This window comes from Vidua chalybeata, chromosome 15 (assembly GCF_026979565.1).
Source record: "Vidua chalybeata isolate OUT-0048 chromosome 15, bVidCha1 merged haplotype, whole genome shotgun sequence".
Classification (NCBI taxonomy): Eukaryota; Metazoa; Chordata; class Aves; order Passeriformes; family Viduidae; genus Vidua; species Vidua chalybeata.
Window position 1 is genome coordinate 11187956 of NC_071544.1, and position 18140 is coordinate 11206095.

An 18140-nucleotide genomic window follows, 5' to 3' on the forward strand; every position below is an offset into this window, starting at 1 on the left:
ACACAGAGACACAGCGGTGACGTCGCGGGTGGGCTCCGAGTGCTGTCCCCTCCCCATGTCACCAGGGCTTGGTGCCAGCAGGGTTCTGAAGTCCCACGGCCCTTGTTCACATGAGCGAAGTCATGGGAATAAGGGTGAGGCTGGAGCTAAAGAGCTGCTCTGGAGTAACTCCCACATGGAAGGATCGTCCCTTGAGAGTACTTTCATGCCATTAGCCTAATCCACTTTCAAAAAAACCTAAAAATGCCTTTTGTGGTCTTTGTGCACGTGCACATTTGTGAGTTACTACAGCTAAATGTGAATCCATTTCTGAATTACTAAGCCTGCCCAACCTCCAGAAATACTAACAGAAATGTTCCCAGGCTCTAAGCTGGAGCTATCCAGGACTTTATATAACTTCTAAAAAAATCACACCTTAGCTTGATTCAAAGTATTTTGCAACTGCAGACTTTTTTGCATGGAAATAAAGAAAAGCACCCCACAGAAAGCTAGTTCAGACAAGCTGCTGTTGCCCAGGAGCAATCCCACATTGTTTAAATGTGAAACAGCCTGGAAAGTGGCAGATGCTTTCTATATTACAGATATTTTAAAATTTCTTTTTGGATTTATTATGAATATATTTGCTCCTTTCCTTTGTTAGGATCTTATATTGCATTTTTAATAAGCACTATTGGACTAATGTGGGCAATAGCTGTCCATAGTTAAACCAAATTAACAGATTGGGGCTGAATATGACCTGAGGGATTACAAACTTTCTGCAGTGATGTCTCTTTTAAAGCCCATGCTGTGTTCTTTTCATTCCTAATTCAAAAATTCTGGAATCAAATACTAACTGAGTCTAAAATAGGTGTCTCTGTCTAACTAAGATATGTTTATGGTGACTTCAATAAATTTTGGCACTTTATTGTTTAAAAAAAGAGAAAGGGCCGGCAGGCATTCTTAGGGAAAACAGAATAGATGGAAACTATTCAGAAAAAGCCTTCTGGTAACTGTTATTCTACCAAAGAGAAAATGGGAAATCAGTGGGAGTTCTCTGGAGGGAAAACAGGGAAACTAAAAAGAGCTGGGAAAAACCAAGGCTCTGACAACTGCTGCCCAGGCACGGGTTCAAATCACGTCAACAGGTAAAATGATTGCATTTTTTATATGAGATATATAGAACGGTTGTAACTGCAGTGCTTGGCACCTTGCTTCTATACAGTATTGTTTCCTTTATCAGCAGTAACATATACAGATTATGTACTTATTTAGTATGGATTGCTTGCAAGAATACTGTGTTTCACTGACTCAGTGAATTCATATTTCTTTATTATGGATACTTTACATTTCCACCAGGAGACTACAATACATCATTCAATCTAGTCCCACAGCAGCCCTGGAAGATATTTTGGTATTAGTTCTTTTTTCCCATTTGAAAATCCCAAAATATAAAGCTTACTTAAGACAATAAAGAAAGCTTTGTGAGAGCTGAGACCTGAAACCAGAGCTAACCCTAAATATTGTTTCTTAACAGCAATTGCATATGTTCAATATCAACAGCATTTGTCTGTACCAGAAGCCATTTAAGGCACAACAACAGTCCAGTTGTACTCACACATGTCCAGTTTCATGAGCCACCACAAATGCAGATGAAAAACCATCTTCATGGTTGAGGGTGCAGCTTCGGACAGGATGGCACATCCCAGTGACAGGAGCATAGCCTGTGAGAAACACCAAGTGTTTCATAAAATGGGCAAGTACAGAAAAATCAACGTGGTGGGAAGCTCTAGGGTGAGCTCTGCCCTTTGTTGGGACACAAGTGTAGTTGAAGTGGTCCTGTCAAGACCTCTGCCCACAAACATTGAACGAGGTGCTCCTTCATCTAGGAAACAGATGAAACCAGCCTTGAACAAATGAAAACTTCCTGGTTCACCAAGAAAATTCTTGTCACCTCTTGGACTGCCCTATGATTGCCTTTTCTAAGTACATAAGACAACAGAGGCAAAGAACACCACGTGCTGCTGTATGGAGCAGCCAAATACCAGCCCTCAGGGAGCAAAGCCCCAGACCTGTGTTGACAGCAGTTCTGGCCAACTCAAAATGAATGGAAAAGCTCTGAGATTTCTCCCCTCTGGTGAAAAACCTGATCTCACAGGAGGCCAAGGTCTGAAAAAAGGAAAAAGTGGACAGCGCTTGGCCCTGCTGTTTCAGACCTCTCCATAACCACATTTCTTGCAATTCGGCCGTAACACAGCAACAGCTTTGGAACTTTTTAAACACAAAATCTATTATTTAATCTTTGGGCATTTCCAGAACTGTTTACATATGTATCCCATTTTCTTTGCTTCAGTAAGAACACAGAAATGATCCAATAGGTAATCAGTAAGAAAGGATCAAATAACAAGTGAAGCAGCTATGACTGAACATGGCTCAATGCAGAGCTCTTGAGGAAAGAAAACACTGAGCGCAGCTCAGCAAAAGAGATACAATTAAACTTTAAGTGACTAGCCTGGCTCGGTAATAAATGCAAATGCAAAACAAACCCAGACACACACCTTGCATGCCTGATGGACCAAAATCCTGCCTGGTGAGGAAGATGGCATGGTCGTGATACTCGGCGTGCCCAGTGTCAGGTTTCTGCTGCAAGTAGGCCCAGCGACACACGTTCTCCAGGCTTTGTGAGGGGTTCCCAATCTCTATCAGACTCATAGACTGTGGTCACACAGGGAAAAAAAAAGACACCAAGAGTTATTTATTAAATGAGTGGGCAATTTTTTTCCCAACTTTTTCAGGCACTTGACTAAATATACCATTTCCATTACAATTTTGTTCTTAATTAAGAGATACTTACACTTCAGAAACAAATTTTACTGGATCAAGAAAGCAAGAAAATAGCTAAAGTTCATGGTTAGATTGTGATTTCTGCATTTAATGAGATCTAAGATATAACAAAATTTAAAAATAGATGAGAAATAAAAAGATGGGTATTCTAATGACAAAACTCATACTGGGTTGTGCACTTATTATTTCTATGCCACCCTGGCATCAGTTTATGTCACTTTATCATCTCTTTACCATCACTTGCAGTCTGGATATACAGTTCCTGATGGAGCACATGTCCCTTTAGGAATCACAACAGTCTCAACCAGGAGAGGCTGACCCAGCGTAGGGAAGATCAATGCCTAATGGCCAAGAAAAGCCTATCACAACAACTGCAGAGAGCCAGCACCCTGTCCTGTTCATCAGCTGCTTTTGTCATGAAACTGAGCTGCTTAGGCCGTTCTGTCAGACCTTGGCACACTCCTGGATGCTCTGTCGGTGTAAAACCAAGTGTACTTTTTCAGCTGTACTTGAATCATTACTTCAGAAATGGACTTTCTCAGTGACTATCTCTTAAATAGCATTTTCTTTATCCCATTACTCATCTGAAGATCATTCAGAAGGTAGAACACAACTTCCCATTGTGGAGTGCCATTCTCCATGTAAACCACACATTACATGGGCGGTGAACTGACACGGCTTGGCTCTCCAGTGAGCTGACACGTTAGGTGAGGTGCAAAGAGCAGTTCTCTTGAGCAAGGATGAGAAAGGCATTTTAAAATCCAATTATTACATCTGTCTCCTTTTTTTCGCAGTAAGTACTTTCTTCAGAGTCCCCAGCTAATTCTGCTTGATACTGTACAGTGCTAAGACTTTAGAAAGCTTATTGTATGTGGGATACTCTAAAATGTATGACTAACTGACCTGTCTCAGGACTTCCAGGATTTGTAAGAACTACAGATGTGAACCCTGGCTTTTCATATGAAAAAATTATATTACCATGACAACACTGTAATCATAACAAAACCCACTACAGTTTAGATGCTATACTGTACTGCAAGCATTTGTCATTCCAAAATACTTAATGTAGAGCAAAACTTAGCCTAGGCCAAAAATAAGAGAGAAGTAATACAATTCATGTTTAAATACAGATGTATTTGACGTGTCCTCTAATTGAATGCATGATGGAGTACGTAGAGTATTGACTACATGAAAAAGAAAATCCTCAAAGGGTTGTGGAAGAACAACTGGAATTGATAAAAGAAGCGTCTGCCAAACTGAGGTCTGATTTTGGCAAAACTAAGATATTACAATTCTGCAAATGTTCGGAAAAACAAATTTATAAACCAAATAGAGGCACAGTTTGGATTCTGATACCACTGTGAAATGAAAAAGTTGTAATATAATCCTGTGCTGGATCATACTGCTTCCAGCCATAATTCCCTTGGAAATTGAACTAATAACTGTATTTTAAATGGTGGGACAGTTGTGGTGCCTTTATTGAATCTTTGTATATTTATAAGAACATACTTAAACAAACTTTGAGTCACTAATACAGGGCAAAATCCTGGCTCTTCAATAAAAATCCTAGTCTGTTAAACTGGGTTTGACTGTTGCTGAGGTCTTTAATGATATCCATCAGTGGTAAAACAAAAACAAACAAGCAAACAAACACAAAACTTACCTGTCTCACCTTCACCCTTATTTCTCTTAAACTGCACAAAAAAGATCAATTCCTTCAAGATGCTCAATAAAAAATCTGACTGCAAGACTCAAAAGCAAAGAATGCTGTAAAATGAAGTTGAGAAACCTCTAGTTTTCTAATATTTTCTGATGTTTGCTAATACTTCCTTATTTCATAATGGCTTCCTTGTGTACATTCTACCAAATGAAAAATTGCATCATTTAAGACACAATGATCAGAAAACAAAGAAAACACACACCCTATCAACATATGCTTTGTTTAAGGGTATCCAATTATTTGCAAAGAAGTCTTGAATTTGCATAATCAGCAAAAAAGCATAGAAAATAAAATGTCAATTATTTCCTAATAACCACTGCTTTATAGCTTTCCTCTGTTATCTCTTCCCTGCCCGCTAAACCAAACCCTTGTTGGTGGAGTTCATCACAAAAGCAAAGTATTTGTCTCTGAATGAACTAAGAGAGCAGGTTTCAGCACTGCTCTGATTAACATCGAGTCTGCCAGAGGCCAGAGCAGTCTGGCACAGCAAAGCAGCAGCTCCCGTGGTTCAGGCACTGCCCTGGCATCTGCCATGAGTCAACAACTCTCTCACTGTATTCTGAAGTCCGTTCCAAGAGCAAAACCACAGGCTCAGTACAAGAGAACCTCAATGCTTACTTATCAAAACACTGATTTTAGAGTTTGTCTTCAAGCAAGTGAAGTTGGACCAACTGGTCAATATGGAGAATTCTGGGGTTTTTTTCCTCCAACACAACAAGAAGAAAGAAAAAAAAAAAAACCCTTTCACATAAAAGGGGAAGCTGAGAACACACAAATCCTATAAAACATGTTTTAGCTGACCCAATGTTTTTGCCAATGACACAACTTTAACATCATAAAACTGGGCCTTACTGCTCTTTAAGTTGAGAAACAAGACATCCACTAGGAAGTCAATTATTTTGAGTGTCCATGTGCTATGAATGTAAGTAGCAAGTCTAGGTCCCGTAAGTGAAGAGGACTTCAGAGAGTGAGAGGAAAAACTCAATCTGTCTGCTGAGTTCTTCAATCACCTGAGCACTCAAATCATCTGGTCACTAATCCCTTGTCTTTCCTCACTGTAATGCATGATTCCTAGCAAATTTTCAACTGAATTACCACTTTCCACAATTTGCCAAAGACTTTCAGATCAGAAAGGCTCCAAAAGTGCTAACAGCAAATATTGCATGTCCAGGAAACCATCAGTGAGTCAAGCTCACTGTGCTGTGCAACTGCACTGGCTGAGACTGAAGAACCACAAACACCATGGTTCTCTCCTCACAGCAGGCAATGGTATGGCCAGGGAAGGGAATTAGAGGTAGTGTTTCCCTCCAAAGAACCTCCAAGGGTCCAGTGGTCTTTGGATCAAAGACTTCCTAAGCCAGGCATGCCTTTATATAGAATTTTATCCACTTTTCCAGCTGCCTTGCCTTTACAGATAAATGATGCTGTCCTGAAGAAAGGAGCTTAGGAGATCATGGGACCAGGCAGAGCTTGTTAGTTGACAGGGCAGATGTCATATGTTTTAGAAGGAGGTTGTCCAAAAATTACTCTTGTAGAAATATCAGATAACACTTAATAATATTTTCTTTTGGATTTTGATGTAGGCTTTCATCAGAGCCCAATCCCTTATTAAATGGACTAAGCAAGTAACAAAGAGGAAAAGAGATGAGCTGTGTGCTGTAATAAGGGCTGAAAGGTAAAATCCCTTTTTTCACACTGCAAACAGGGGAAGTTGGGGGCCAGCAGGCTGCACATGGAGAAGAGGTGTAGGTGTTACTCTTGGCCAGCAAAGGGCCCACACTGCCAGGAACTTGCAGGTCCTGCAGCTGGCTGGGAGCTCCGACCTGGCTGGGAAGGACCTCTTTCCAAGCAGGACAGCAGGCCTGTGGAGAGCATTACTCAGCTGATCAGCAGGAAAACTGCCAATGGAAAGAGAAACTTTCCTTCTCACAGCAAGAAAAGCAAAAAATCTGTGAACTGCTGATGGAAACAGATGGAGATGTTGGCCAAGAAGTGGAAAGGGCTCAGCTGGGAAAACAACCCCCAGGCGAGGAGACACCACAGAGGGTGACGAGGACAGTCTGCCCTACAGAACTAGCTGAGGCCTTTTCTCTGGGAAACTCAACATCTACCAATGCTGCACATTTTCCTTCCTTTTTTTGATTCTGCCTTTATTTCTTCTCCACTCCCTTCCTTCTTAGATGGAAGCAACAAAAAACAAACAAACAAACAAACAAACAAACAAAAAGACAACTGATTTGCAACTACCATTCATACAAAGAGGAAAAGCAGCGGAGTAAGAAGTGGTTGAAAGCCAGAGACATCTCAGAACCTTCTTTGCTACCTGTCTTATCCTTTGGGAAGTTATCAGTTCTCTTATATGAACACACTGAAGAACAAGGCATTCATTAAGCTGACTGGAAAGTCTTTCAAATACTTGTGGAGATTATGGGACAAGGAAGAAATATGTGATTTTTTTTTTTTTTCTTCAACAATGTCAAAGTTATCTTAGAAGAAAACTGCAAATTTAGTCTATATTCTACCCAAGCCTTTCAAGAATGTTCAAGCTGCCAGCCCATGTGAAAGACACACTGGTGTCACAGACGGAATGGCAGCTCCCCTTAAGCAAATGTTTTATTTATCTAATATTTGGCATCACTGGGTACAACTTTGCAAAAGTGATGATGAGCAGGTAACTGGTGATAAGAACATGAGAAATTTAGGCTGGTCAGAAGCTTGGGACCTTTCCTAACTCATCCATTAGGTGGTGCTCCAAGAGAACCAACGGAGAAGGCTTTGCAGCTCTTCAGTAGCTCCAGGAGGAGCAGAAATATTCTTAACATGACAGGCTTCAAACTATAGTAGGAAAAGTTGGACCACAGCAGTGCACACGTTCAGGAAACAATTTAACATATGACTTTCCCTTCCTGAACGTGTAAAGTCTCTGCAAAACACACTGTTTACATTGCTTCTACTTGGCACTTCTATTGCTCATTGGATATTGGATTAGAACTTCTATATTCTTCTCTCATCCTGAACAAGACAAGCACAAGATAAATAAATACAATTATTGAATGTCCATGGTAACCAAACTAACAAAAATAGCTCATTCAGCAAACTGTCATTTTGCATTCAAAGGATTTGTAAAGCTTTCTTACGGCAGCAGTTTGTAAACATTTTTCAGTCTCTAATTCTATATAAATGTAAGCAGATCAGGAGTACAAAGCACTGTTTATGCTATCAGCCAGCTCCACATTCTTCAAGGTCCCAACAAAATACACTGGGAAATTATATAAACTCTAAGTCTAATATATAAATAATTCATCCAGACAAAAAACAGGAGGGGCAATATCTCTTCTCTTCATCCCCAAATGAAACATATGAAAACAGTAAAAAAATATGAACAGCTGAAAAAATGCTACATCATATGAAAGGCCTGGCCTAGCAACTCAGCCTGTGCAGAACTGGTTACTGGATATGGCCAAATACTGGGGTCAACAACTCCATCCTCAGACACATTTGCAAGCTTGATTCCTGCTGATTGTTTCGGGTCTTCTGCATCTACCAATGACAGTGGAAAAATAGGATACTCAACTCACATTCATGACCTAGTACAAGGAGAGGCTGGAGGAGGCTCAGGAAAATCTCAATATATATAAATACCTATTGGGCAGGGAATAAAAATGGCTGAGACAGTCTTCTCAGTGGGATTCAGAGAAAGGAGAAGAGGCAATTGGCAAGAAAAAAAGCCTTTAGGAGTGGCCAAACATTGGGAAGGGTTGTCCAGAGAGGTTATTGAGTCTCTGGAAATATTCAAAACCAAGCTGGACAAAGTCCTGAACAACCTGCTCCAGGTGACCTTGCTTTGAGCAGGGCAATTGGACTGGATGATGTCCAGAGGTCCATTCCAAGCACAGCTATTCCATGGCCCTATTGTGCAGCTAACAACCTCCTTGCATTGCCAGGCACAGGTGCTCTCAGCCAGAGTCTTTGCACCTTCCTGGGAGAGGCAGAGATAAGTGGAGGTGCTCATCCATCCAGGGAAACAACAGCAAAATAATGACAAACAGCAGATTTAAGGAATAAATCTGATTTGTGCTTGCAAGGCTGCCTTATGGGAAACAGAGAGAAAGAAGAACCTGACTCAGACTGAACCAGCACTTCCATCCTGGCTGAACCAAGAATATCTCCCCTGCTTACATCAAGCTTAGACATGAAAAGGTCAGATGGCAGAGATAAAGAGAGCATCATTTATGAAAATATCGAAGGTAAAGCCCTGTCCCAAATGAAGGCAGCAGGAGCTCTGCTAATATCTCAGACATACAAAATTGGAAAGTCCTTCTCAGTTGAACAGTCCTGTCCTATGAGGTTGCAGGCATCCACTCCATAGCAATTTCTTCCTGAACTGCTACCTCAAAGCTGTTTGGGTTTTCTTCCCTCCTCTAAGCTATTTGAGAGGCACTCTGCTCTGGTAGTCAGGTTCCTCTTTCACTCTGACCAAGTTAACATATGGTAAGAGTCCAACCACTTGTTATGATGCCAACACTGGTTTACAGCTTATGTGGATTTTCTCTCCCTCCTGGTTGCATTTCCAGATGCCACGAAGCAGAGAGAGCCCTCAGCCCATCCCACCCTGCTCCAGGCTGAGTAGAGGCCACTCGGGCTGTGCATGGTGCCAAAGGAGAGCTCAGGGGTGTCCTGCACTGCCACACTCACATTTCCCAAGAAATAACCCTCACAAATTCTCAGGTGGCTGCATTTATTGAAACTCCTGCAGTCCCTGCAAAATGATTTCCAAGTGTTTTTTCACTAATCACTGTATTAATTACATCCATCCCAGCTAACATGTGCTTTCTTTCCTCTGTGCTGTGCAAGGGCAGCTCATCTGCACACAGAGTCACCATTGTCAGTGGACAGAGCGTGGGGCTGGAGCCAGGAATTTATGAGGTCTTATCCCCAGCCTGCCAGTGGCCTTCCGTGTGGCCTTGGAAAATAACACTTAACATCTTTGTTTTTTTAGCTGTAAAATGGGAATAATAATCTTTATTCATTCACCTCAAAGAGGCGATGAGAGGATTTTATGCAGTGCTCAGTATTTAAATGTTTCCAAACAAATTTTAGAATAACCAGTCAGGGTTTTTAAATGCATGCTCAGCTCATCTCTTGCAACCTCCTCTGCACTTGGTGCTCGTGGTTGCTTTGCTTATATCCCTGAGTATTCTAGAGCTAGCTGTATTACAGAGCTGTTACAACCAAAATAGGTCTAAGTGGAATAATTCGCACAAACATTGAATTATATTAATCTCAAATATATCCGCAGTTGCCAAAATTTGGAATCAATCTTCCTACTACTGAAGTCAAAAAGGCAGAAGCAAGCCAGCTCATCTTTTTCCCATTTGAAGAAAAATGCACTGCATGTACCCTGTTTACTTATTTGCAGTATCCCATCACATCAAAAAAGCCAGTGACTTTGGAAGTCAATGTCAAGAAAATGCAGAGAAATACACTGTGGCTTCTGAAGCCAACACAGATATGCAGCACCCTTTGCAGAACACATTTTTCTATCCTTATGATGGAATTGATAAATGAGTGGGCAGCAGCAAGGCGCAGCTGAAGCCTTCACATCAGTCTGTGTACATCATTTGTTGGAAGTACTAAGAGAAAAGTGGAGAGTCAGGGAAGGGCTGGCAGCTCCCACAAGTCCTGCAAAGCCACCCCAGCCCAGGCACACTGCCTGCTCCCCAAACACACCACCCAGCCAGAGCCCAAGCCTGGTGCTCTTGGCAGGGCTCAACCTGCCACCCCCTCAGAGTCCTGAGGTGATAACTCACACAAATGCTAATTCAGTAAAACCATGTCAGATCTTTTGAATTTGTCCCTGAAGTAATTTCAGCATGTGATCACTAAGGAATATCTTCTGTTTTTTCATATTACCAGGGCAATTAATGCTATTCCTGAAATTACTGAAACTTCTGCATGTATAGTTGCCTGTGTTTGAGAATATTAAAAAATAAGTACATTTGAAAGAGTGGAGTACCTTCAAGCAAGAACCAGTGAAATGTTGGTTGCTATGCAACTCAAGTATTGTCCATATTATTCTTATCAACAGATGACATATTGTATAAAATAATATAATCATCTGAAAAACCCACAATACAGTATAAGGCTGCTCAGGGGTGGAGAATTGGCAATAGCTGAGAGTGCTGTCATAAACCTGACGTTGATGGTACATACTTCATCAGTTACAGAACCATAATGTAATTATTATGATTATTTAAATGGCACCCTTGATAATATATATAAATTGCCTGCAGTGAAGCAAATGAATCTGAAGATATTAGCTCCATGCTTTCAAAAGAAATGCTTACTCAAACAAGACTGGGATAACATTTTCATGTTGTGAAGACAACCACACTGCTTCATTCATGCACTGCCTTAACTTGTAGAAGTACTCTACTTAATACTACGTGTTTTGAATATATATTTTCCTAAAAATTGTTAGTGCTCATGTGTGGGACAGTAAAATATTCAAGGCTTTGTTTTAATTCCTCAGAAAAGGTTCAGAAAATAAGAACTATGCATTTCTCTCTGCTTTTCCACTGCTAAATTATCCCAAACGCTTAAAGAAAAATCTCCTCACCTTCTACTCCCTGGTACTGGGAGTCCTCTGATCAGGAACTTTAAAAACATGAACAGAAAAGGATGTATTCCTATACAGCCATGGCATGCAGGTTCCCAAATCATAAGGTAGAGGAGCTCTGGAATGATATCTTGTATATATATATATTTACTATTTTTTGAAAGTGATAGATTGTCTTTCTTGTAAACAAGAATCAGATATGGAAATGCAAGAAAAATTATCTTTGGGGGAAACTTGTGATAGCAGAATTATTCCACTGAAACCAGCAGGACAACTCAGAAGCTAAAGCACTGTACACTGTAGATTGTGGATGTAGAATCCAGAAGGAGAATATCCAAAGCAGATTACACAGACCTGCAAATACTGCTTCTGTGATGTGGCCAAAGACCTGACAAGAAATGATGGCTTCTGTCCTCCACCCCAACTCTCCTCTCTAGAATATGAACCTGGTAAATTTCAAATTATAAATGGACAAAGCTTTGCTCTTCACAAGAAAACAAAGATCCTTAAGATGGAATTATGACTGCTGTAGCCACTGTCTGCCATCTGGAAACTGACAGAAGTAGCCAGAGCTCACACTGAGGTAGATCTATAGGGCTAAAGATGAATAATAATAAACACATAACAATTATGAAATACCCATGAACTAACTAAGGACTGCAAAGAAGTCACTAGCCCAGGTACTAATTCTGCTGGCTTCCACCACTATTGCAACATCAGATTGGTATGAGATTCATAAGTCAACCTGCAGTCAAATTTTTGCCATTACAGCAATCACAAGGATATTTCAACCATTTTGTAATTCAGTGTTAACTACACACTCCCTGAACTTTCAATCACAAAAATGGCAAATATGACCTTTTTTTACCTTTTACTTTAGGACATACATCTGATTAAGTTTATCCAAAGTGCATAACTACATCATCATCATCACTGCAGGAAAAGCAGAGATGTATTGGTGTGTTTAGTTCTCAAATGGGGAAGCTCCAACAGAAAAATTTTACCCATATCCAGGTAATCAGTCTCCTGCAGAGTCCAGACTAAACCTGAGAGCTCCCTCATTTGCACCAAGGAGGAAAATTCTCAGCTGGTACTGAGTGGAGTAAGCTGGTGAATGCCAGCGGAGCTTCACCATCTGCACTGGCTCTTTGCTGACAGCATTCCAGCAACTTCCATGAACAGACGTGGAGTCGTCCAGAATCCAGGTTTTCTACATGAACATGGAAAAGCCAGCACTCCAGTCACAAGAAGGTGCATCAGACATTAACAGTCTGCTCTGAGCAGCTGGGCCTGATGCTGCATTGGAAGCACTAAAATCACATGTCCTTAACCAAAGCAGTTATCAACATACTTGAAATGTCCTGTTCCTGTTCCCATGGAAGCTGATGTTGACTTGACAGTAACAGGACACAGGTATTGAACAGATCAATACTTTTGAAACCCATTTAACATTTTGTCCCTCTTTACCCAAGTTTTGTCTGTGGAGCAACCCCTTCCACAGAAACTGAGAGAAAGAACACTTGATATTATTAATTACAGATTTGATCTGCAGAGCTCTTACCTTCTGGCCCCTATTCCACAGAACACCCATTTAACTTTAAGCACATGTGTAGTTTCCCTGATAATAAGCACAAGTATAAATGAGTTCTTAGAAAGTAGCCATAGCCCTCAGCATCTTGCAGAGCTGACCTTGTGTTGACTGTTACTTACATACAGTTGAACCAGAACAAGTTGTGTTTTCTTTAGGAACTAAAATGTTCTCTATGTTTTATGGACTATTTCAAACAAATGTGAAAAGACAGACTGCCAGAGCTAAGCAGTAACTTCAAATGACACAGGGAAAACCCAGAAGAAATGAAAATTATTTGAAATGTAAAGTTTAAATTATAAGCAGATATATATAAACATGAAAGTTCTTTATATTCACAGACTAGTAAGGACAATATATATGGATTAAAATACAAAATAAATATATGTCCCCAGTAACTGTTAATAAAAGAATGAAGTCTACAGATATTGATATCCTCCATTTAAATTAACCTTTCCTTACCTTGCCGTAGCTCAGCAGGATTATCCTCACCAAGACAACGTTAATGTGAGCACCCAGGGACTCATCATGATAAATTTCATTAACCTGCAAAAGAGTTCAGTGCTTTAACAATGGTAACTATGAAGGCAGTGATACAGCCAGTACCTTTTATGCTCTGTCATTAGGCCAGACACCACTTTGTGATCATATTTAAAACATGAAAAACTACACTAATGAGACAGGGAATGGGTTTTTTTTTCCAAACTCTGCTGTAGTCTCCCAACAGGCCATAATTTAGGGAATAATTTAAAAATATATATATACTCAGAGACTTCAGATTAACAGGTTTATAAATGCCAGCCTAATTGCACTTGGAGGTATCATGGTGCACCCACACGATGCAGCTGAGCTGACCCATGTGTACCCACTGGAGCCTCAAGCAAGGCAATCCAGGCAAAACCCCAAATATCTCTCTGCTGAGCAGGACCATGCATAGGGAAGGGGATGAGTGAGCAGAGAGACAGGACCTCTCTCCTGAGAGCCATTCACTGGATCAGCTCAGCTGCGCCCTGTAACTCTTCCATCTGGGACCCATCACATCACACTCTGCCAAGAGGATGTGTCTCCCCCAAAAAGCTGGTCAGGCACATGAGCTGCCTTTACAGTGTGTCAAAACTCATCAGTGTTAAACTTTGCAAGTAGAACAAAAGCTACAAAATGCCAGCAAGTTAAAATTGTCTTCTTTTTTTTTTATACCAGAACTACATAACTGAACACGCACACGGGGAAATCACCCCAGGAACACTGAAAAGAAAACTGTAAATATTTAGAGTAGAGAATGAAATGTGGATGAATAACAATTACTTAGGAAACACTGCTACAGGCAAGCTGGGCAAATATTAACTGTTAACAAGGCTGATTTAAGTATTCAGTGATGAAGACTGCATGAGACTTGGCCAAATGGCAGGGGTTTAGCTTTACAAATTAGAAGAGGCAGATGAGATCCCTGCAAGGCAAGTTCCTTCCCTAAAACCTCCTTCCCCTGGTAAAGGTTGCACCAAACTGAACTGTTTTACTGGCTAGACCTAGATTTCATTTATTCCTGCAAACTAGATTCATTACTTCAAACTAATAAATAACTTTCAGGGAACCTTTCATTTGAAACATGGTAAATAATGTCCTACTACTTCAATCAGCCCCAGTTTTAATGGCCCGTATTTTATCTCTTCAAAAACCATTAAAATTAAATACATCAGTGTAGGTTTTGCTAAGCAATCCCCACTGACATTTTAAAGTGAATTTTAATTTGTTTCATCGGTATTTTTTGACAGAAGAGCCTTATTTTATGCCTGGTAGGCATCCAAGTTTTCAACAGTCCTGAGTGTCCTGCTGAACTGCAGCTCCAGGAGGAGGCTCACACCCTCCAGGGCACCTGGGGAACATTCTGGGGGATGCCTGGGATGCAGGCTCGTTACTGGTTGATAACCAATCAGATCCTTGGATTAAGATGGTGGATGAGGAGCCCATGGCTATGAGTGGCCTCAGGGGCTTCTGTTTTCCTTGCAGGGTAGAAGGAGCTGATTATGTTCAAATCTGCTTTGTAAGCAACCCCTCTAGAAATCAGATCACCAGATCTCTTTGCATGTTTAAATAAGACTTTAGAAGACTAACTTTATATTCTGAAATTTTAAAAATGCTCTTATTTTTACTTTGAGTACCATTGCTCAACACAGATTATAAAGAGGTAAGACATAAACACGTTTTGCTTTACAAAAATTCTTTCACTCAGGAAAAAGACCCTTGAATGCTGTCAAGGGAGGCAGGGATATTAATTTGCCTCCCTCTTTGTGAGGTGAGAAGAGAGTACTCACATCAAGGATATGAGGTTGAAATAAGCTGTAAATTACCTGTACATGAAATGAGTATTAAACAAAAACTGCTGTGCATAGAGGACAGTAAACACAGCATGTAAATAAGTATTTAATTAGTTCATAAAGCATAATCCAAATTGGTACACACCACTCTCTCATTAACTTCTAGAATTTAACCTAAGCCTCTTTTAACAATTGTTGAGTAACCAAACAACTGTATCGCTGTTGTGTGCCAAAGGGAATCTTGGCTTGAAAACATTGATGGAACAGAAATAAAACACTGTTTGACTATTCATGCAAATGACATCTAACAAACAAACTGTGAATGAACAGAAAAGCACAAGCACTGTAAAAAGCTGCTTGGTTCTCTTGGGATCCTGGATTTTCTGCAGACAGCAGGCCAATTCAAAGCTCTGGGTCTTGGTTTCATTAATAAGGATGAGTCCAAGCTCTCTTCATCCAGCATCTTCCTCTGACCTGTAGTTTGCTAGGAGTGTCTCACTGCACATGAATAATATGCTGAAATAGATGCTTTTCCTTTTTTTCAGCACAGTCTAAATCATACCTATTTGTTTCAGGAAGTTATTAGAGATACAAGATCTGAGCAAATGTTGTGCTCTCAGAGGTTCATGAAAATGCACACACCAAAAGGGCCAACACAATTCCTAGCTCAGATTCTCCACATTTTCACCTCTTATTTCAACAGGAAAGCAGAGTCAAGCTAATGCAGCTCAATGTATAGGACAGATGATGACCAACCAGCCTGTGTAATCAGAAAGCTCCAGGCTTGAGAGCAACTCACAACTTTGAAAGCACAGATAACCAGACAATGGAGATACGTGTTCAGATGTCTGTGCAATAAATACACACAGCTCTGGAAAAGACTGCAAGTACTTTTCCAGCACTGCATCTCCATGTACTTCAGCAGGACATCCTGGTTCATATCAACAGAAGAAAAGCCAGAGTCAATCTCCTGTTGTTCTTAGATCAGTAAGTCTAAAATTAAGTTGCTGCATAGAAGAAAAAAAGTACACAGAGACCATCCCATAATCACAGCTCCTGAACTAAAGGCAGTGGATGAATTAAATCTTGTTAGATGTCCTACAGTGATTCAGCATTTATAGAGGGTGATGAAGAAGGCTGGCTAAATCTCAAAGAATTCAAAGCACAGTGAAACACTGTAAAGACACTTTCATCAAGCTATTGTAGTTCGCTAACTATTTTGGGATATCTTTGGTTTCTTTTTCTGGGATATTTCAAAGGAAAACATACACTTCTATTTAAAGTTTCTGTGTAGAAATCAGGCTGGCACAGATTGGTGCTACATAAGAAAAACAAAGACTTTATTTACTTTTTTCATCTGTCCCTCTCTGCTAATTTTATAATTCTTCTGCCTTGAGCAAGTTTCAAGTCAGCACAGTAAGCACATAGAATACATCACAAAGCTAAAGGCAAGCCAAGCGCCAGTGAGGTGCCTCATGCTTTGTAAAAGGAGCACTGGCAAGTTTTGATTACTGAGCAAAGCACTGCCTGATCCTAAAAGGGAATTTTGAAAGCTCCTGTAACACAAATAGTAATCAACAGCCTGCAGTTCTGCTAGTCTTGGTGCAGAGCAGGTTACCTGCTGATAGAGCTGGCAGGACTTTTAGGCAAAGTCAGGTGGTTCCCTGGATCCCTAATTAAACCAATGCACCATAGGAGAATAATCTGCGTATTTTGGCAAATCATCAGCAAAGTCATTCATGCAGTTTGAAGGAGTCCCCAGCCTTGCAGAGTTTGTTAGTATCTGCTATGCAAAAGGCAGATCATTTCATCAGAACACAGCTCCTGAACCATAAGCCATCGGGTTCGTCCCGAGGCGGCTCCATGGATTGCTCCTCACGCCTGGGTGAGCGCCGCTCCCCGGGCTCCTGAGCACACGCCCCTGTTGGACATCTCATAGCTTCAACCTCAGGCTACATCAGTGTCAAATGGCTCTGACCCAGCACCAGCGGCCATCAGAGGGCACATCTGACCATTTGGAGAGGGCATAAACCAAGAGTCATCTGGTTTTGCAGCCACCACAATTTGCTGATCCATCCAAGCTGATTAGCTCACTCTTTGATCACCCAGTATCCTTACACAACTATTGCTGCAGAAACTACTGATGGCTACGTGCTCCCAGGCAGAGCTAGGACCATGTGTGGATCTCAGCCAGAGCAATACTGGAGAAACTGGAGAGTATCAGCTCCTTCCCTGTGGGATGGCAGAGCTCCTGGCAAGCCATTGTTAGAGCCCAGCCCGAGATGCAGCTCATTCATCAGATCATAATTATCTGCAGCAAAGCCTCAGTGCCTGGTGGGCATCCAGTGATTGTCTATTTCTGTAAGAAACGTCTGGTTTGAATTACAGGATAGGAACCAGAAATGTCATGGTGGATACTGAGCACAAACTTCTGTAATCTGATCCTCCCAAAAGCGTTTCCCTCTCACTTTATTTTTCTGTGGTCCCACTTCAAACACCACTGTGCTCTTCGATTTTCACCACCTTCTTTATGCTTTTGAAGATCCCAAACGAGCATTTCTGACATTCCCAGAGCTTTATCTTAATCCCACAGGAATAACATTACATCAATTCCTCTGGTGGATGTACTACTGGGCACATAGAAAGTCATACAGCAAAATCAAGGGCTCCTAGTCTCCCTTTCTAGTCCTTACAAGGCATTTCCTCATTTCCTCAGAGAGGGACTCTTTTTTTCCTGAAAAATCTTTATTGAGCATCACAAGGAAAAAAGCAGAATGAAAGCACACAACACACATGAAACTTAAAGGTCAAACTGTGATCCGACATTTGGAAAACATCTATCATTCTGCTCAAAACAACATACGCCGGGCAGTTTTAGAAGAGCTTGGCAATGTACATTTCGAAACAGAGATAAGAATCTCTCATTTTCTATGCAAATATGAGTCTGAGTCCAGATTTACCTTCCCTGGTGTCAGAGTCAGTAACTAGGTGTTACCACATCCAAGTTAGCTGCTTCTGATCAAAATGAAAAACATTCCCCAGCAGATGTGTTGGCAAGGCACTAGGTAGCTTCATGTT

General features: G+C 40.9%; 1 protein-coding gene across 3 annotated transcripts in view; it reads right to left on the minus strand.

Moving 5' to 3' along the window:
* Window positions 1-18140, minus strand: part of ADAMTS2 (ADAM metallopeptidase with thrombospondin type 1 motif 2) — a 240732-nt gene that overhangs the window by 35290 nt on the left and 187302 nt on the right. For all 3 annotated transcript variants that reach the window (XM_053956225.1, XM_053956226.1, XM_053956224.1), the window contains 3 exons: window positions 13210-13293; window positions 2535-2691; window positions 1595-1700 (listed from right to left, as the gene is read on the minus strand). In XM_053956225.1, coding sequence (XP_053812200.1) covers window positions 1595-1700; window positions 2535-2691; window positions 13210-13293 — 347 coding nt within the window. The remainder of the gene's footprint in view (window positions 1-1594; window positions 1701-2534; window positions 2692-13209; window positions 13294-18140) is intronic.